We start from the raw sequence: 22,105 nt of genomic DNA, 5'->3' as shown, positions 1-22,105 counted from the left end.
TTTAGTTGAAACATTTCTTATCTTTGTCCTTGATGAGCAGAATCCCTGAGTTTCATTACAGGCAGCTGTTGCAATTGATACAATTGTTGCTAATACTCCAGAGATGCTGCTGAAAAATGTATCAATTAAATGTTGCAAAATTATAAAAGTTTAGAGTCTGCACCTGAATTACTGAGCTGCCAGACTCAAACACCAGACAGGGACATTAAAATTTGATTTCGAAAAATGAATAAAAAAATGGAAAGTAATTAAAAAAAAAAAAAAATAAGTATTTATTTCTGGGGAACAATTTTAAAACAATTGAACTGAAATAGTGTTTGGAAGGAGAACAACCCCTTTAATGTTTCCATAAAAATAATCCACTGCTGTTAATTGTTCAGTACCCCAATTAAAGGGAAGGTATGGCCATATTAAAACATTACACAACAATGCATAAAAAAAAATATAATGCACAGGTAGGTCATGTAACATGCTTCGACTACACGCGGTTACCTCGCTCCTCCTCTGTAAGCTCTTCAATAGGATCCAATATATGGGCTCTGTCTAATATTCAGCAAAACAAAGTACATGAACGTGCAAACTCTATAATCATTCTTATACAGTAGAAACACCCATTTTAGATTTTTCAGGGGACCAGAAAAAAAATCGTATAAGATAAATTTTAAAATCTGGGGAATGCATTATATATTGGTGGGACGACAAAAAACCAAAAAAACAGTGTAAAATGAGTGAAAACCTAAATGGAATGAGGTTTTACTCAACATTACTCTTCGATTTACATTGCCCAACAAACGTTTTGAGCCACACTTCAAGGACCATTATCTTAGGGACAGGTAGTACATGTATAGGGCTCAATTGCAGCCTATACCTCCTGCCATTCCATAATTTGCATGTCTGAATGACAAATAATTTGAAGGGCCAGTTGCGAGACAGATAAATGCCCCCCTCCTCCCCATTACACCACTGACTAATGCAGTCAGGGCAGCGGCAAGTCTTTGTGCTCTGAAATGTGTGTAAAAATATGGTCAATTGCACACTGGGTCCTTTGAGTTAACTTTTAGTATTATGTAGGGAGTGAAATTCTGATAAATTTGCAATTGGTTTTCATATTTTTTATTTGAGGTTTTTATTTATTTAGCTTTTTATTCAATCGCTGTCCAGTTTGCTATTTCAGCAAACTGGTTATTAGGGTCCAAATTTCCTTAGCAACCATTTATGGCTTTAAATAAGAGACTACAATATGAAAAAGAGGGCCTCAATAGAAAGAAGAGTAATAAAATGTAGCAATAACAATAAATGTGTAGCCTTAGAGAGCATTTGTTTTAGATGGGGTCAGTTACCCCCTTTTGAAAGTTGGAAAGAGTCAAAAAAGGCAAATAATTAAAAAAACTATAAACAATAAATAATGAAGACTAATTGAAAGCCACTTAGAATCGGCCGATTTATAACATACTAAAAGGTAACTTAAAATGAACCACCCCTTTAAAGAATATAAAAAAAAAACAACCAAAAAAAAAAAAACTTACCACTTAATGACGATGCAATAGGTTTTATCTCCGAGTGATGCGATGACAGTGGTGCTGGAGCTTGTACGATTTCTAAATGAGAAAAATAATTTATGATATGATAACCTGCTAAACATTTTAAAATTTAAAAGGAAACATAAAAACACCATAGTAGTTCACAAAGTTGCTATAATTCTGTATACCAATGACTAAGCTATAGATGCTTTTAGAAGTCCAGTCCTTTTTTTGTTAAAGGAACAGTTCAGTGTAAAAATAAAACTGGCTAAACAGATAGGCTGTGCAAACTAAAAAATGTTTGTAATATAGTTAGTTAGGCAAAAATGCAATGTATAAAGACTGGAGTGAGGTGATGTCTAACATAATAGCCAGAACACTACTTCCTGCTTTGCAGCTCTCTAACTCTGAGTTAGTAAGCGACTTGAAGGGGGGCCACATGGGACATAACGGTTTAGTGAGTTTGCAATTGACCCTAAACATGCAGCGCAGATTCAAATGCAAACGGTTATGGCCCATGTGCCCCCCCTCAAGTCACTGATTGGTAACTGCCTGGTAACCAATCTGTGGAAATCAAGAGAGCTGAAAAGCAGGAAGTAGTGTTCTGGCTATTATGTTACACATCCAATCACTCCTAACGGTAACATCAAAAAGTGAAAGCGGTTTAAAGTAATACAAATATGATGCACTGGTAAAGCTGCAGTGTTTGCTTTAGAAACTTTTGTTTATATAATTAAGCTGTGGGAGCATATCTGGGGTACTTGCCTGAATATGGAGTGACAGGAGCTGGCAGCTTTACAGACTGTTCTTTTACCTAAGAAAAAAAATGTAACAAGATATAGCAGTTGAAATGCTGAAAACAGTGCAGAAGAACAGTATTTGCTGCTTTATAAAAACACAAATATTATATATATATATATATATATATATATAGATAAGTTTCGAGTATGCTTGAACATCTTGATGCAGTTACTACATTCAGCAGTAGATAAGGGGAGTAAACATTCATTGGCCATCATTTCTGCACCTCCAGTACAGTACTTTTTTTTTTTTTTTTTAAATCTTTCTTGTTTTCCCTTCCTCCGTTATAGCTCCTCCCGCCCTTCCTTTACCTTTATTCAACATTATTAATTTCTACCTTAAAAGAACAGTAACACCAAAAAATTTAAGTGTTTTAAAGTAATGAAGATATCATGTAGTGTTGCCCTGCACTGGTAAAACGGATGTGTTTGCTTCAAAAACACTACTATAGTTCATATAAACAAGCTGCTGTGTAGTAATGGCGGAGCTATATGGCACAGGTTAAATAGCGGATAACAGATAACACCATTATGTACTACAGAGCTTATCTGCTGTGTAACCTGGGCCTTTTCTCCTTTGAATGGCTGCCCCCATTGCTACACAGCAGCTAATTTATATAAACAATAATAGAGTTTCTGCAGCAAACACAGCAATTTTACCAGTGCATTATATTTGTATTACTTTAAAACACTTTCATTTTTTGATGTTACTGTTTCTTTAATGCTACCTTCCTTGCCTGTGATCCTTCCAAATTTTTTTCTTCACTTTAACACATAGTGGGCAGAGCTAAGTTATGAACTTAAAGGCCTTTTACCCACTTACTTTTTCTAAAGAGGCATTCTTCACAGTTAATTCTTTAACCTCCTTCTGAAACATATTTTTTAATTTAGCTATTTCCTCAGCATGTTTTTCTTTTTCTTCTTCTTTCCAGCTGTGAAACATTTTTTGCATCTCTTGTTCATATGTTTTCCGACGTCCTGTCTCGTGAAACTAAACAAATAAAATAAAGGACACTTGTTAAAATACATCATAACCGAAAAATATTCAATCAAAAATTGGAGATCTTTAATAAACCAAAATCTGCATAATAAATATAACTATAATTTCAAAGGTTAAGATACGAAACCATTGGGTGTGCCTCTGTTCAGGTATAGAGTTACTTTGCTGTAAATAAAAAAATATCACCACATGGGGTAAAGCATTAGTACATGATAACACACAATTGATTTTAAAGCAGAAGTACAATGTTTTCATGTATCACAAAACACTATTCCCATTTATCACTGTGAGGCAGTATTCCAAATACAGAACAATTTCTGTGAGACATGTAGCATCCCTGCAATGAGCAGCAAGTACAGATTATGATATAGATTATGGTGGACTAACACAAGCCACATGCCCTTGACTGTAAAATAAACACAGTAAATATCTTGTAAAGTAATTTAAATATAATGTACTGTTACCCTACACTTGCTAAAATAAGTGCTTTGCTTCAGGATAGATATATATAGATATATATATATATATATATATATATATATATATATATATATATATATATATATATATATATATATATATAGAGATATATATAGAGATATATATAGAGATATATATAGAGATAGATAGATAGATATATATATATATATATATATATATATATATAATATATATAATAAGGGGGTCTAAATTGCCAGTCCGCATTGGCAATAAAGTTTTAGGAACTTGCCCCACTTCCCAGGGCACTGTCAAATAGCCACTTCGCAAAGATATCCAGTGAACTTACTTATTATAAAAAGTCACATTTTTATTAAATTAGTACATACTGACTCCATATGACCCACATTACGTGTTTTGTACCATCCGGTACTTAATCATAGGTGCCTTTGAAATGCATAAGGTGGGTCATATGGGGTCAGTATGTACTATTTTTAATATGCCAATTTAATAAAACCATGACTTTTTATAACTATGAGTTCTTGGGATATCTTTGCTTTAGAAACACTACTATGTTCTATATAACTAAGCTGCTGTTTAGCCAGAGGGGCAGACATTCAAGTTGAAACAGAGCGAATTGGTACAGGTTAAATAGCAGATAAGCTTTGTAGAATACAATGTTCTTAGCTCTTACACAAGACTGCCTAATGCTAATGCCAGATAGGGCTGAAAATCGCAGGCTTAGAATCAGCCCGAGCTGGCAAAAGCATCGCGTCTTGCCTGCACCCGCAGCAGCCCGGATGCAGACACATGTCTGATTTCGGCTCGAGTGCAAACTTTTGCTTTTCATCACCAAAAATCAGCCACGTGTGCATGCACCGGGCCGACACAATTGTTCCGGGTGCAAGCGGGACAGGATGGTAATGCCAGTGTAGGTACCGGGTATTTCAGCAGGTCCATTTTTATCCCTGTTTGGCATTCACCTAACAGTTTTGCGTCGCTGTCAGTTATGTAACTTCGATAAAAGACTGGCCAAACTGAAATCATCTATAACCCCCTACAAGATAAACTGATCTTATAGGCCTATGCATTTTGAAATCAGACCTATAAAAACATGATTGTGCACAAAAGGTTGACATTTAAAATGTTATTTAAATATTATTACTGTTCTTAATTTATTCCCTTAAAGGAGAAATCAACCTGTTCTGAAAAAAACCCGTACCCCTCACCCCAGGTAGACCCCCCTCACTCCTCCCCCCAGGCTAACTACCCCCCCCGGAGATGCCCCTTACTTAACCCTCGCCGCAGATCCTTCCAGCGAAGTTCCACGCGTCCATCTTCTGCATCCTCGGTAAGCTGACAGAGATCGAAATACCGACACAGAAATACCGATCTCGCAGTCAGCTTACAGAGGACGCAGAAGATGGACGCGTGGAACTTCGCTGGAAGAATCTGCGACGAGGGGTAAGTATGGAGTATGGGGCATCTCCCCAGGGGGGTAGTTAGCCTGGGGGGGAGGAGGTCTAACTGGGATTGGGGTACGGGTTCTTTTCCCCGAACAGACCGATTTCTCCTTTAAGAAGAAAATGTAAAAGAGTTAAAGGCAACACTAAGCGGCTTAACTCAGAAGTAAGAAATTCATAGGAATAAAGCTGTTTAAGAAGAGCAATAGTAAAAAGATGTGTGTTGAGAGGTTCCCTGCCATAAAACTGCAGAGCTGACTAGGGAGTTCAAAGGTGCTATCTTGCCCAGTCTTCAGATTCTCTTCTGTCATTTCACTTATATAGATCTGCAGGAACATACACATTTGAAGCAGATTCAAGACATAGATTTAACTGTGCATGCTACTACAAGGTCATGTTGATGGACAGGCAGAAAAGGAGCTGAAGGCAACAGCATTTGAACTCTGTTTTATGGCAGGTTTACACACAGGGAAACTTCTTTATACAATAGATATTGCGGAGAGGGAGCTTATAGTGGGGGCTGCGGACAGGCTAGGCTTTAGTTCTCCTTTAAACAAAGCTCTAATATGGGAAAAAGATTTTCCATAGTGAAAGCTACAAAGTTGGGGTTGGATTATTTTGCTGAAGTGCAGACACATTAGATAGTTTCAAAAAAGAACTGGCAAAAGAGGTGCAAAAGATTTTTCCCCACCTGAGACAAATTAAAATAGCGTTAGATGTGTTTTTCTTCTTCCTCAGGGACCAACTAGCAGTTAACCAGGTAAAGTGAGTGTTTTTTTTCAACCTACTATTCCCCACTGTTTTTTGACCTCTGACAATAAGTGGCAGATTTATCACAATGCGAGTTTAAAACTTCATAAATGAAAATGTTCTATTTATTCCAATGGGATTTTAGAAATGTATTTATCAATGGGTGGAAGGCAGAACTATATCATAAACCGATGATATCTCATTAAAAGCAGTTATCCACTTACTTTTTCTAAAACCGCAATCTTCATTGTTAATTCTTTAATATCTTTCTGAAACATATCCTTCACTTTAACCATTTCTTCTGCATGTTTTCCTTTTTCTTCATTTTTCCAGCTGTTAAACTTTTTCAGCATATCTTGCTCAAATGTTTTGTGCTGCTCCATTTCATGAATCTATTAAAGAAATATTAATTATGTTTGGTAAATACATTATAGCTATAATAAAATATTAGTGAAGGAATGTAAATTTGGAGTTTCACCGTAACTGTAACAGAACCATTTCCAACCTAAGAAAAAAGTTACTTAATTGCTTTTGACACACTTTTCATACTCACCACATGGTTGTATGCAGATTCTAATATTTACACACATTTTGAAAGTAATTCAAGTTACAAAAAAAAAAGAAAAAAAACTAAATACAGGTACTTCATTCTTGATCAAAAGATCAGTGTTTTAGACCATATTATACAGTATATGGATGTTTTTCTGTTTGTGGACAAGCATATCATTTAGTTTAACAAAATTGGCCTGTAAATAATAAGCTGCATGGGCACAGTCAGTCACTTCTTGTTGGCAGATAAAATGCCTGGTTTCCACAGGCCATAATGTTTACCCTGAAGTAATTCAGGATTAGGTATTTAGGGTTAGGGAGTATGATATTCCAAAAAAGTGTTAGGCTTTGGTGAGCAAGGTAACACAATTGAATGTACCACAGAAAGACCTATTCTCTGCTTACCTGTTCTAAAGAGGCATTCTTCATAGTTAATTCTTTAAGCTCTTTACTAAACATGCCTTTAACTTTAGCTATTTCTTCAGCATGTTTTTCTTTTTCCTCCTCTTTCCAGCTTTTAAACTTGTTTAGTAACTCTTGTTCAAATGCTTTCTGGCACTCCATTTCTTGAATCTATATTAAAAGAAAAAGAACATTTAGTTATCTTAACAAAAATATGCAAAAATAAAAATGTGGGTTTCACAGGTATACAGACTCTATGGAATAAAATGAACCCTTAATACAAGAACATTTACAAGCCCTTGAGGCTTACAGGGTCGTGCAACCTTGTATCCTTGTGAAGTGATGGATCTCACTGCTTTTCCACTATAAAAAGCAGAATCCACTTTGCAATGGAACAAGGTGAGGGAGGTGTTGCATTACACTGTGAGCTCAAGAGAGTTTAGGGAACAGGTCTCAGCAAGAACAGAGACAAACTTTCAGAGATTTCTTACAATATTGGAAAACCCCACACACAAAAATTGGCCAGACCTCGATCAGGGAGGTTTGATTTTTCTGTCGGATCAAGGACCATATTGGTTTATTGATGCGGTCCTCGCTCCGACTTTTCATATCCCCTGGGGCCAAACGATTGCATTATCACGATATCACCCACCAAAGGTGGGCCCGTTGGAGGGAAGATTTGCTTGTTTTGTGACCTTGCCAAACGAGCAAATCTTACAGTGTATGGCCATCTTTAGTCCTCGACCTTGGCATGGTCATTATGAGGCAGTTTTAACAGAACCCACTGGTCTAAAGGCATTAGATTGCACTAGGCCTGGTCAGACAGAAAGTAATGTCTGTCGATCCCTTACATTGGTGGTTGTTTGTGACAATGTCAAACCAAATAAGTGAAATAAAAAGCAACACCTGCCTGTCTCTTGTTAACAGGGATGCACCAAATCTGGGTTTGATTTTGGATTCAACTCCCAACCTTTTTATTAAAGGATTCTATATTGGAGGGTGGGGAAGAGATTTGAGCTGATTGGCAAATTATCAGCCAATTTATTTGTGTAAGATTTAGTATTTGTCAGTGCGTTCCTATTTGTCAACCAGAACATTGAAGTCATTCACAACGCTCATTAAAAATACAAATGCTGGTACCAATTTAATAACAAAACAATAAAAACAATCATATTATTGCCCTTTGTAAAAATGATAATTTAATGCCAGCTACTTACCTTTGAAAGCTTCTCTATTTGAGCACATTTTTCAGCCTCTAACTGGCACTTGGTATTCTGCAATTCATTTTTTAGCTTGCTTATTTCATTCTGTAATACTTCACTTGTGTGTTGTTTTGATTTTTCTTGGAAAAAGACTAAGCAGAAATAAAAATTGAACAGAAGCAGTTATTACATGGCATGGTAGAAGATTAATGTGCTGTGGTTGAAACTTTCTTAGGAGTGCTTTATACTTCTTTTAATGTGCACAATCACACCATTAATGAAGCACACTTCTAGCTCTGTGAGGTATATTGTAAAATCAGTAAATTACACTTTTAACATTTAGAATCAAACATTTTCATTTAAGTAGGATGCCCAAACACCGTTTAAGAGAAAATATGTTGTATCACTTTTCACATGTCCAGTGGCATATGGATATCAGAAGCCCCCCCTGTACCTTTCCTGTGCTCAGCGGTGTAACAAAAAAATTGTAAAACAGTATTTAGGTACCTCATAACATTTTCCAGTTCTTTTTTGGGGTAGGAAATAACATACAGTGGCCAATTTATAACCCATGGGTGATTTTTAAAACATTACTGAGGATTTTAGAACTTAAATTTAAAATCTAAGCTTTGGCAGGACAAAGCAAGCCATCATTCTATAGAGCTAGAATAATGGCTTGCTTTGTCCTGCCAAAGCTTTCTTATTTTTTAACTGGATGATTGTGTAGCAGCCCCTCTACTGTCTAATACAACTACAGTACCACTCACTAACAAAACGGTGAAGAACATTCTGATCTGACTCTATGCACTAGACTGGCCAACATCTGCACCTCCATGAAGCGGTCCGAGCAACCAGTACAATTCACAAACCATATGCAAATGTGTGTAGTATGAACATTTGAGAGATAAATTAGAAGAAATTCTTACCACTGTCTGCTGATTGTGGATGCCTCCTGTGCATGTGGCTTTGCAAGTAAGAATAGTTCACAAAAGCTTTGTCGCAAAAATTACACTAGGAATTAAAAAATAAATAAATAAGTTTTGTCTTGCCATTTTAAGTTATTTTTGACACAAAATGAAAAATTGAATAATGAAAGTTATCATTAAAGAGTCGTTGATCTATACTTGCCACATGGCAGCCATCAATTAACTGAACAGCCCAGTTATTTCTTATCTCAATATTTAAGTCCATTGACCAAGTATGTAATTAGGCCACCAATCCTTTATATAGCATTTGTTGAACAAAAACAAAGTGATACAAAACTATTGTGGTTGGGGGTGTAAGAACATGCCACATCAATCCATAATTTTGTGAATTTGTGAAGCAATGAACAGTATTTACTACCATTGTACATCAAAACCACACCATAAATATCAAACTGACAATGTTAATGTTATGGAACATTTCTAGAAACCTGAACCTTAAAGGAATTGTTCAGTGTAAATATAAAAACTGGGTAAATAGATAGGCTGTGCAAAATAAAAAATTGTTTTCAATATAGTTAGTTAGGCAAAAATGTAATGTATACAGGCTGGAGTGACTGGATGTCTTACATAACAGGCAGAACACTACTTCCTGCTTTTCAGCTCTCTTGGTTTACACTGACTGGTTACCAGGCAGTAACTTGAGGGGGGCACATGGGTCATAACTGTTGCTTTTGAATCTGAGCTGTATGCTAAGGATCAACTGCAAACTCACTGGACAGTTATGTCCCATGTGGCCCCCCTTAGTGTCGCTGACTAACTCAGAGTTAGAGAGCTGCAAAGCAGGAAGTATGGTTCTGGCTATTATGTTAGAAATCCTCTCACTCTGGCCTTTATGGATTACATTTTTGGCTAATCAACCATATTAGAAACATTTTTTTATTTTCCCTATTTTTGTTTTTACATTGAACTGTTCCTTTAATTCTGATTTTCACCCAATAATCGACATGGAAATGGTTGGGGGGGGGGGTTTGTTCTATCCTAAACCGAATATGAACCCTAACTTATATACTCATATTTAAATAAATAAATAAATTGATAAATTTTATTAATTTTGAAGAAAAAAAGTTTCACATCTAGGGGCAGATTCACTAAGCTCGAGTGAAGGATTCGAATGAAAAATACTTCGAACGAAATCGAACGATTCGAACTAAAAATCGTTCGACTATTCGACCATTCGATAGTCGAAGTACTTGCCCTTTAAAAAAAACTTCGACCCCCTACTTCGGCAGCTAAAAGCTACCGAAGTCAATGTTAGCCTATGGGGAAGGTCCCCATAGGCTTGCTAACCTTTTTTTGATCGAAGGATTTTCGTTCGATCGTTGGATTAAATCCTTCGAATCGTTCGATTCGAAGGATTTAATCGTTCGATCGAACGAAAAATCCTTCGATCGTTCGATCGAAGGATTAGCGCTAAATCCTTCGACTTCGATATTCGAAGTCGAAGGATTTCAATTCGAGGGTCGAATTTCGAAGTATTTTTTACTTCGAAATTCGACCCTTAGTGAATCTGCCCCCTAGTGTTTCCATACTTTAAATCTGATGAAGTCTGATTTAGGTGAATCCCAAACTAAACCCTTGATTCCGCACACTACTACATTTGTTTTCCTTTATATTTTTAGACTAAGTTTAGACTACACTAAGGGGGTTATTTACTAAACTCTGAATGCCAAAATCATGAAAAATTTGTGTTTTTTTTTTTTTTTAAAATACAAAATCCGAACTTTTTGTGTAGGAAAAAAAATCTAAAAATGATAACCAAGAATTTTCACGGATTTGGGGCAAAAATCTGAAAAACCCCCAGAGTTTTCGGGCGGAAATTCTGAAAAATTCGTAAAATTTTCAAGATTTTTTTCCCCGCAAACAAAAATGTCAGGAAAGTGTATTAATAAATAATCCGAAAATCCCAGTAAGGATTTGGTCCGGGGTTTTTTGAAAATATTGAGATAAATTCGGGCTTAATGATAAATAACCCCCTAAGTGTGTAGAATAGAAAAACAAATATACAATTAAAGCATGTGCTGCCACCCTGTGACTATACATGGCACCACTTTGTCAAAACAAGCAGCATCAGAAGTTAGTTTACTTTCTCTATGCTGGAAACAGACATCCACGGTATTATTACAATCATAGATGCTGAAGTGGATATGGCAATACAAGTACGGGATCCGTTATCCAGAAACCTGTTATCTTGAAAGCTCAGATTTACGGTAAGGCCATCTCCCATAGACTCTATTATAATCAAATAATCCAACTTTTTAAAGGGGTTGTTCACCTTTGAGTTAACTTTTAATATGATGTAGAAAATGATATTCTGAGACAATTTACAATTGGCTTTCATTTTTTATTATTAGTGGTTTTTGGGTTATTTAGCTTTTTATTCAGCAGCTCTCCAAGTTTGCAGTTTCAGCCATCTGGTTGCTAGGGTCCAAGTTGCAACCATGCATTCATTTTAATAAGAGACTGGAATATGAATAGGAGAGGCCTGAATAGAAAGATAAGTAATAAACAGTAGCAATAACAATAAATGTGTAGCCTTACAGAGCATTTGTCTTTTAGATGGGGTCAGTGACCCCCATTTGAAAGCTGGAAAAAGTCAGAAGAAAATGGCAAATACTTAAAGCACTATATATTAAAAATAAATAATGAAGACCAATTGAAAAGTTGCTTAGAATTGGCCACTACTAAAAGTTAACTTGAAGGTGAGCCACCCCTTTAAAAATGATTTCCTTTTTCTCTGTACTAATAAAACCGTAGCTTGTACTCAATTCCAACTAAGATATAATGAATCCTTATTGGAAGCAAAACCAGCCTATTGGATTTATTAAATGTTTACATGAATTTCTAGTAAGCTTAAGGTATGAAGATCCAAACTAGAAAAAGATGTTATCCGGAAAACCCCAGGTCTACTACATACAAGCCCCAGACCTGTATAGGTCTTTATTAATATTCCAACTTTCAGCAGACTTTTTAAAACAAATTGTTGATTTTTTTTTTTTTTGCAGCTGCAATTTAGCTACTATACAAGTGCAGTGTAGAGGCAGAAACAGCTTGCAATAGGTGCGGATACATTAGACACCACAGTGACAACATTTTTAGACTTACTAGAACCATTTTTACGTAAACTGATGCATATAAGGCGATAAGAAATCATTAATGCTCTGCAGTGTGTATAGTGTATTTTCAGTGTCGTACAGATCTAATTCATATGTGTATTATGCAAGAACAACCAAAAATTCATTGGATGTCATTTGGGTACTTTATTTCTACTTACAACTTTGACTTTACCTTGTGATAAGATCCAGCACTAGCACTGATCATCATCTGCTGTGAAGCAATCATTTTCTTCCTACGCTTGCACTCCTCTTTAAGGGACTTTATTTCCTCAGACTGCTTAACCATTTTAAGCTTTATCTGCTCCGCTTCTTTGGTAGCAGCCTGAACCTCTTCTTCCATACTCCGCAAGCTAGAGGTAAGATACTCTTGGGAATGCAGCAGATACTCAATGGTGAACTGGGAAAGACGAAACAGTTTAAGAAGAATGGGATCCAGGCTGTTTTTGCAGTGCGGACATTTTTCATCTTCCAGGTTGCAAAAAGTGATGCTCATGACGTTTTCCTGAAGGGTTATAAAGTCTAACTCATTTGCCACCCTATCCACATCAATGGCCCCAATTCTTCGCCAGTCCATACTTTCATGCCGCGTCCTGAATTTGAACATTGCACCAGCACTAGAAGGGCGCTTCCTTGTTGCAGAAGGTAGAAGACAAGGAGAACTCAGGATGGAGGGTGTTGAGGAGGCATTGTCAGAATCAAAGGGGTAGTATACATTCTCATAGAAAGGCTGAAAAATAAAAGAAAAAACAGAAATCTGTTAAGCAAAAGACCACTGCAAAGAAAAATATCAACTTAGAAATCTTATTTACAGTGTAAAATACACAAAGGTTTTTTTTTTTTTGTTTTTTTTTTAAATACTTGAATTCATTTCAAGGACCGAGCTTGAGTGGGGATACTTGTTAACTTTCACTTTCAAGGATAATTGGCTAGTAGAAATGTGGTGTGTACACATATGCTCAAAGTTAGAGCAAAATCATATTCCCTGTATCTGTGGTTTACAAATTCCCCTATAAATAAAAGTTCAGAATAGGAAAATCAGCAATTTTTGGTCATTTGTTTTCTTATAACAGGAAATGCACGGGATGTGGGGTGACTAATTATTTGCTCCCTGAGATATCACTGCAACCATATCCTTGAAGGAACAGTAACACCAAAAAAATTAATGTTTGTAATCCTATATAATAAAGTTGAAGTGTCTCTGCGTCCAGTCCCTGTGTCCGTGGGATTGCGCTACTGCGCATGTGCCCCACGGACCGTCTCTGGCGAATGTCTGACTACATATGTTCTAGCGCCCATTAATTTAACGGCCTTAATGTCTAGTGAAAATATAATTACCGTTGTGCTGCACTGGTAAGTAAAACAGATGTTTGTTTTAGAAAGACTACTATTGTTTATATAAACAAGCTGCTGAAAAAGGATAAAGGGCACAGGATACACAGTAGATAACAGATAAGCTCTGTAGCATAGAATGGTATTCTTCAGACCTTATCGGTTATCTATTGTGTGTCCTGTGCTTGAATGGCTGCCCCCATAGCTACACAGCAGCTTGTTTATATAAACTATAGTAGTCTTTCTGTAGCAAACACATCAGTTTTACCAATGGACGGCAACATTATATTATATTGTCATTGCTTTAAAACACTTTAATTTTTGGTGCTACTTTTCCTTTAAGGATAAAATGTGGCTCAAGCTTATATTACAGTATGTTATATCATAACATGATGGATATAACAATAGTCATATATTGTACTATCAATTATTAAAGAAGCTCTGACCACAAAAAGGATCTGAAAACCCACAAAGAAACCTTGTGAGATGGAGAATGTGTGCCATTATTGTGTGCTCTGACTTCTGCACATGATACTTAGTGGAACATCCAGAACTCAAGAGTGCTGTACAGATGAAACAAGGAGAAAAAACATGACACAGAATAGTACCTCAGAAGTGACAAGTAAGACTGCACAGAGGTATTTATAAAGTACAGATGCTGGAAACATTTGCAGTAGCAGAGTGCATTGTACATTGCAATCTTCAACTGTAACTTAAATGAAGATTATAAATTAGAGATATCAAGGATCAATTACTAATGCTGGGCAAATTTGCTCTGCTGGATTAAGCCACAGCGACTAGTAACTTGTTTTCATTACTGCAGTAGACAGCAAGAGGCTAATTGCTGTTTTGTTGCTCACAGCTACTGCATTGGGATGCATTTCTCACTGTTGGTAATGAGTGTTATATATCAAAAAGGAAATGCAACAGTTTGAATAAATACCAGAAAACAGGCAGGTTTATAGTACATACAGTGAAACCCCAATTTTACCCCCCCCTCATTTTACATATGGTATTTTATGGTCCCACCTATATAGTATGCATAATACACCACCGATTTAACATTTTCATTGATTTTACACTTTCTTTCTGGTCCCCTAAAAACCATAAAACAGGGGTGCTAATGAACCAGGATAGTTAAAAGGCCCAAGGATTTACAGATTTACATTTAGCAACAGTTAGATACACTACTCTGTGTTTAACAGAGATTGATAGTAGCTAAAATACAGGTATGGGACCTGTTATCCAGAATGCTCAGACCCAGGGGTTTTCTGGATAATGCATCTTTCAGGAATTTGGATCTTCCCACCTTAAGTCTACTAGAAAATCATGTAAACAGTAAATAAATCCAATAGGCTGGTTTTGCTTCCAATAAAGATGAATTACCGGTATATCTTAGTCTGGATCCAGTACAAGCTACCGTTTTATTATTACTGACAAAATGGAAATCATTTTTAAAAATCTGGATTATTTGTATAAAATGGAGTCTATGGGAGACCGCATTTTCGTAAATCAGAGCTTTCTGGATAACGAGTTTCCGGATAGTGGATCCCATACCTGTAGAGAGTAAGAAGCATCCAATTCCTGCAAAAGACCATTTAATATCATAGTGAATGGGAACTGCTGCAAGTACCAATAACATATAAATGCAGTCATAGTTCAAGTGATAATTCCATATATACAATATTTCCCTTCACAAGTAATGGGAACTAATCCATGGTTATTGCCAGGATTGTTTTTGCCTTTACGCTTAAGGCAGGAGGTGTTTCTGTATTTCATGGATTCGTTTTCACAGTACATGAAATCTGAGCTTTTACACAAGTCGTGTCTTGGAACTGCTGCTCTGACAAAACTGCCAAGAGCGAGCCAAGGGGGGGGCAGCTCCAGACATGTCCTTCCCAACTGCTGCTCAAACAAGAACAGGGGCAGAGATGAATTAGAGCCCAAATTGTGCACATTAAGACCGGAATTCTGGCAATCAAGGCACATACCCAGACAACCCCAAACTAAAGTGCTGTTTTGTAGCTTTTTAAAAAAATGCCAGGGCCAATAGGAGGTAGGTATTTCTCATCCCCTACTGCAACAGGGAAACAACATTCTTGGATTAACAGTAACACTCCCACTCTTTACAGGAACTTCATCCTCTCCCCCTCTTGCCATGTTTGCACTATACAAGCTCCATGTTCCCAAATGCTGGTAGTAGTAGTTGAAAAAGTTATGGGAAATGATCCTTGTTAAAGGCGATGTTAAAGCCAAAAATAAAATGGTGTATTTTGAAAGAATTCTAAGCAGCTTTCCAGCAAATTCATTTGAATGTTTCACTAGCTGATTTGTAAAAGCAGTAGGGGTCTATCCCTTGGTATTCTCTGCAAGGACAATGTAACACAAGGCATCTTATTACACGGTTTGTTTCAAAACTAGTTTTAATGAATAGGGCTGGGGGTAAACATACTTTTTGCCTATTTTTCAATTAAAACAATATCTATGGGTTCTGCATTTCATGCAATTAGCACAATTGAGACTAAAATGAAAAGTGAATTCAATTCTAAGTTCCTGGTTGTTACCAGGTGGTTAAACACAGCATGAGTCCACTGAGGAGTCACCTGTATATTATTATAGCTTGATTTTTTCAATTAAATTCTCTATAAAGAGAACCATAGGCAATACAAGTGTGTCATATATTACTGATACAACTACATTAGTATAGAATAGACCAAACTGCTGAATGAAAGGCACAGAGCTCCCCTGGTAGGACTCCACATACAAAAACTTTCATCCTCAGCCTTCTGTATTCCACCCCCCTTCAACCCAGTACATCAGTGGCATAACTAGATGTTAGTGGGTGCCGCAGGAAATTCAATTGAGGGCCCCACAACAATCATTCTTCCAAGATATATTACAATTGCTTATGAATCAGGGCCTCACTGGGCCCTCTCCACTCCTGGGGTCTCCTGCAATTGAATAGTCCAATAGTTGTCCTGTTCTATACACATATGTATATATACACTCCCATTTCATATGTATCCTTTTTATTGTTGCCTGTCTTTTAGAGAATGTATTTGTGTCCTTTACTCTGTAAGCTCCCTGTTCTTTAGTTTAACTTCCTTATCCCTATAGCTTTCTTTTTGGTCTCTTGTCCATTATTCTGTTGCCTTGGGCTATCATTTTGTAAGCCACCCCATGCCCCTCCTTTCTTTGTGTTGCCCTTTAATGTGCATGCTCCCTTCCATTCTGTGCCTGTGTTGACCTCACGTGTCTATTTCTAACCATTCCTGCTGCATTGTCAGGCTCCCTGGCTCAGTGCTTTGCTCCAGCCACTTGCATACAGCGACAGTCGCTTCCAATCCAATCCATACAGCGACAGTCGCTTCCAAGCCACACACTAGTCGCTTCCAATCCAGGCGCTGTGAAGTGATGCCGAGAGAGGAAGGCGCACTATTCACAGGAGATACAAAACTATCCATTTACCGAGCAGTCGTTATTGGACTCGAGGAAGGGAAAGAAGTTAAACTTTGATGCTTCTCCCTCAGTCCAATGAATGCGGTGCTGTCTGGTACACTGACAAAGACGAAATTGCAAAGCAGCGGTCACACTTAGTGAAAAGTAGTTCGGGCTCCGGAGGATGTCCTAAAATGCGCTCCGTATAGGGAGCAATGATGCGCCCACTGATCTACTCCATACCCGACCCCAATCTCTCACCATTCTCTTTCCTCCCGCTCACTCCTTTGAGCAGCCTCTTCTCCTTCTGCGCTGCCTCTGCATCCGGGCACTATCAACAACATACGAAGCAGCGAGTAGGGGGGAGTCCGGGTGGTCTTCTCCGTCGCCATGACAACCAGTAGACGCTCCACCCACAAACCCTTTTGCCAGAATTCTTTCGTTTCAAGGAACAGCGAAGGCACGCCCATTATTACTCACGTGGTTGTATTCCTTCTCGCAGCTGCGCAGTTCGGGCTGAAGCTTAATATTAGAGGAGGGACGTGTTCGAACGTAGCGCAACCCTTCTGTCCGGCCGACGTTCCACGTTCGCCAATAGGGAAAAGGAGGCGGGCAGTTGGGTTTTAGGCCAATTGCAGCTCACCACGACAAGGGCTCAACTTACTGGGAACTAGTTGAAGTGAAGCTGAGTATTCAGTTGCCCGAGTCCAGAGGGTTGTGTATTATAGGCTGAGTTAGCAGCTTGCCCGTCGTATTCCTAGGTGCACACAGGCAAGGCACTGGCTTCCTATCCAACATGGTGTCCCTCAGCGCCAGTGCCCAGAAGCTCTTGTCTTTCTTCCCATTCCTGTTGGTCCTGTTTGATCTGCAGTATGAAGGTAAGAAGAGACAGCTGTCCCCATCTACACAGTGGGCTCTAAGGCCCGAACACTGACTCTTATAGGAGCTGGGATATCATTAGGCTAGTCATGTAGTAGGCACTTAGTAGCAGGCACTTAGTAGCAGGCACTTAGTAGCAGGCACTTAGTACACTTAGTGTGAGGCTTCTGACAGAGAGGCAGCTGCTTCTGACACAACACAACCTGCCCTCTTAACTGCACCACTAATAACACTCTCTGTGAAGCTTCAGTGAATGGCGATCTGGTGACTAAAGAAGCTGTGTCTGTGGCTAGTCTAGTGGGGTTGCTTTGCCTCTTGTAGTGATGTGTTGGTTGACCCAAAACACAAGGTGACCCAGGGTTAACACATAGTTGGGCGGGTTCTGGTGGAAATTTGGCCAACCTTTGCAGGTTAGGGTTGGGTCACGCAGGTCTGGACTGAGAATCAAAATAGGCCCTGGCATTTCAGGTACACAGAGGCACCAACCAGCCCACTAAATACTGACTTTCTATGGGACCTTATAGCAGCCCTTCTTATAGCAGCCCTTCTGGCATTTGCCAGAACCTACAGATTGCCAGTCCGGGCCTGGTTGGGTGCGGGTCAGACTGGGGAAGTCCAATCCTCCGCTGCTCTTAAATATTCCCTGTGTTGGAACTAGGGATACATTCGGCTGAATCCTTGCTGAAAGATTTGGCTGAATCCGAAACCTAATTTGTATATGCAAATCAAGGGCAGGAAAGGAAAAATTTTTTAAAATTCTTCTTTTGTGATGAAAAGTCACGTGATTTCCCTACCCGCCCCTAATTTACATATGAAAATTAGGATTCGGATTTGGTTCGGCTAGGCACAAGGATACGGCCGAATCCAAATCCTGCTGAAAAAGGCTGAATCCCGAACCCGAATCCTTGATTCGGTGCATCCCTAGTTGGAACCAGAGGTGCACTCAGAAACAGTGTACAGAGAGAGAAGATGTTGGTATGGGCAATATTTTGTGGGTGAGGGTTGGAGGATTAAGGTTTTCCCGGTTGAGTTTTTTTTCTTACCCACACATCACTAGTCTGTTGCATTCAGCATCATAGGCACATGAAATATAGCCCCCCCCATAGTAGTGTTGCAACCAATTCTCTGTAGATTGCCAGTGGGTTACAGTGTGAAATAAACTTGCTTTATTAAATATGGTGAGTTGCTCTGCAGCTGTTGAAACAATATATCTGCTTTTGGTGGGGGTTAGGTCACGTAGTTCAACAGTGTGAGGGCTCCACCTTAGGCAAAAGTTAAGAATGTGCAGTCTAACTAATAGACCTTTGGATTTATGAGTGAATACAGCAGATGAAATCTTTTTACAAAGTTCTACCATTGGACACAATGCATTCTGTGTTCTCAATAAAAATGCAAACTTGTTTGTTTGCAGTCAGTTCTGTTGTTGAAAGCCCTAGTTCTTGCCATGCACAGGAGAATATGTAACTTTGTCCTGCTGGTTGAAGAACTGTCTCTTTGATCAATCAGGGAACACAACTGATATGCCAAATTAGCTGGTAAAAACAACTGGTTTATTAAATAATATAAACAAGTTTCTCAGGTCTCAAATGTTGAACTGACCAAGTGTAGGAAGAGATCCAGGTGCACCGCCCTGAACCTTCAGCTAAGGGAGCAGATCAAACCATATTGTAGTAGAGCAGTCTCCAAAACAGATGTATAAAAAGATTTGTAATTTATTAGGTACACAAGTACACTCCTTCTGCACCTAATATTACAAATCTTTTTACACATCTGTTTGGAAGACTGCTCTTTGAGTGCCTGCTCTACTACAATATGATTTATTGAAGAAACTCTGCACCCCGCAAGGTTTGGGCAAATAATGAATCCTCCGCTAAGGACTTGGCAGGATCTGAACCCTTGTATCGATGTGTGACTTAATGAAATCTCGGGAAAAACTAAGCACACGAAAAAAAAAAAAAAATCTGATATTTCCGTTGTTGTGTGGTCTAAAGTCATGTGATTTAATTTGATATGTTAGGAGCTTCCCTAATATTTTGATGCACAAAAAAAGGGCACTTATAGGGACAACTGCGTATACAGGTCAATACAGCATTCAGGTTTCTGTTAATCCTGGATAGATTTGGACTGGAATAACTAGTTTGTGTGGTATGAATAAGTGCATACAATGACTAATTGCATTGCAATCTTAGTCTGTAGAATCAGATGTATCGGTGCCCTACTCTGTTGATCTTATCCATCCAGTCTTTCAACATGCTACAGCCTTGGTCGTATTTTAGGAAGTTATATCTACAGTGACAATCATAACTGTGACGTTGCATCATGGTCTGATCTTATCCCCACAGACACTATTACACTTGCTCTGAAGTCCTGTTGACCTAATATCACAAATTTAATATGATTATTAGCTAACAAATGAGACACATATTGCTGAGGGGGATAGAGAAAGTAACTTGAGAATTTAAAAAATAGTACAGACGTGTACCATTTGTTTTGTGGGGGTTTTTTTTGCCAGAAAATACAACAGACCAAATCTGTTATTATTAATCTCTGTCGCAAATGAGTCCTCTTGTGATCTTTAAAGGAATTGTTCAGTGTAAAAATAAAAACTGGGTAAATAGATAGGCTGTGCAAAATAAAAAATGTTTCTAATATAGTTAGTTAGCCAAAAATGTAATGTATAAAGGCTGGAGTGATTTGATGTATAAACATGTCAGTCAGGACACTACTTCCTGCTTTTCAGCTCTCTTGGTTTACACTGACTGGTTACCGTGGTTACCAGGCAGTAACCAGTCAGAGACTTGAGGGGGGGCCACATGGGTCATATCTGTTGCTTTTGAATCTGAGCTGAATGCTGAGGATCAATTGCAAACTCACTGAACAGAAATGTACCATGTGGCCCCCCTTCAAGTCGCTGACTAACTCAGAGTTATAGAGCTGAAAAGCAGGAAGTTGGATTCTGGCTGTTTTATTAGACATCTGTTCACTCCAGTCTTTATATATTACATTTTTGGCTAACTAACTATATTAGAAACATTTTTTATTTTGCACAGCCTATTTATTTACCCACGTTTTATTTTCACACTGAACTATTCCTTTAAGAATGTATTTTACTTCTGAAATGATCCAACTGCGTTTAAGTAGATTTTAATTAGTATCTGTTGGTGCACCTGCTGCTATTTACCCAAATAAACCCCAGCGTCTTCTCGCAGAGGATGCTGGGAGTGTAGTTCACAGCAGCTTTTAATATTCTCATAGGGATAAACACTGTGCTAGTGTGCTGCTCAAAGCAACTGTGTGTGTGTTTACTCATATTGATGTGGGAGCAGTTCCACTTGCTTGTGTTTACAAACTGATACTGCAATTAGACTAATGCTGGCATGATTACATGCTAAAAGCTTCAACACTGTTTATTATAGGGAGTCTAAGCAGAGAGGTAAATGGGCACAGGAATTGGGTGCTTTTAAATATTAAACTCCCACATCATCAGGCTCCATTACCAGTGCAAGAGAATAGTTTCTGTTGCATCAGAACTGTTTAAGGAAATTATTATGCATTTAGCGATTTTGTTGTGAATTTTTGTTCTATCCTGAGTACATTTTATAATATTATGCTGTTAAAAGGAACACTAACACCAAAAAATTAAAGCGTTTTAAAGGAATGACAATATAGTGTACTGTTGCCCTCCACTAGTAAAATTGGCATGTTTGCTATAGAAATACAACTATAGTTTATATAAAGAAGCTGTTTTTTTTATATAAACAGCAGCTTTTTTTATATAAACTATAGTAGTTTTTGACGAAAACACACCAGTTGTACCAGCACATCACAACAGTACATTATATTTTCATTACTTCAAAACACAAATTTTTTGCTGTTACTGTTGTTTTAAGTGTGCTGTGGCAATTGGGTTGTTTCTTAAAGCTTGACAAAGAGCCAGGTGGGCTCGAAACGTTGCTCTGTTGTTGTTGCCCTGCATGTGAAAAATAAAGGCTTTTTTTTAATCAGAGTGCTGCCCATTCGAATTCCTAACAAGTATTGGGTTGTTTCTTCAAGCCCATCACAATACTAGTAAAACACTGGAAATACATATTGGACAAAATAATCTCACTGTTACACACGTGCATTTTTGTGTGTTTAGAAAAGCATGCTAAGCGCATAAACCTGCATATGTAGTATTTATAAGTGTTTTTTTTAGATGCACATAAGTCCGTTACAAACAAAATTCCCCACTCTATT

At 37.9% G+C, this 22,105-nt stretch overlaps 2 protein-coding genes across 12 annotated transcripts in view; one reads left to right on the top strand and one right to left on the bottom strand.

The window, feature by feature from the left end:
* Positions 1-17,404, bottom strand: part of dzip1.L (DAZ interacting zinc finger protein 1 L homeolog) — a 31,711-nt gene extending 14,307 nt beyond the window's left edge. For 2 of the 11 annotated variants that reach the window (XM_018245143.2, XM_018245146.2), the window contains exons 1-10: positions 17,252-17,403; positions 12,396-12,950; positions 9,051-9,135; positions 8,140-8,276; positions 6,926-7,093; positions 6,196-6,363; positions 3,144-3,311; positions 2,286-2,334; positions 1,527-1,598; positions 493-543 (exon numbers count right to left, since the gene is read on the bottom strand). In XM_018245143.2, the coding sequence (XP_018100632.1) occupies positions 493-543; positions 1,527-1,598; positions 2,286-2,334; positions 3,144-3,311; positions 6,196-6,363; positions 6,926-7,093; positions 8,140-8,276; positions 9,051-9,135; positions 12,396-12,950; positions 17,252-17,254 (1,456 nt within the window). In that variant the 5' untranslated portion in view covers positions 17,255-17,403. 11 annotated transcript variants of the gene reach the window in all.
* A 293-nt stretch (positions 17,405-17,697) lies between these two features.
* dnajc3.L (DnaJ heat shock protein family (Hsp40) member C3 L homeolog) overlaps positions 17,698-22,105 on the top strand; it is a 41,128-nt gene continuing 36,720 nt past the window's right edge. The window contains exon 1 of the mRNA NM_001086630.1: positions 17,698-17,868. Coding sequence (NP_001080099.1) covers positions 17,787-17,868 — 82 coding nt within the window. The 5' untranslated portion in view covers positions 17,698-17,786. The remainder of the gene's footprint in view (positions 17,869-22,105) is intronic.

The sequence above is a fragment of the Xenopus laevis genome, chromosome 2L (assembly GCF_017654675.1).
Source record: "Xenopus laevis strain J_2021 chromosome 2L, Xenopus_laevis_v10.1, whole genome shotgun sequence".
Lineage (NCBI taxonomy): Eukaryota > Metazoa > Chordata > Amphibia > Anura > Pipidae > Xenopus > Xenopus laevis.
This window is presented reverse-complemented; position numbering and strand designations above follow the sequence as displayed.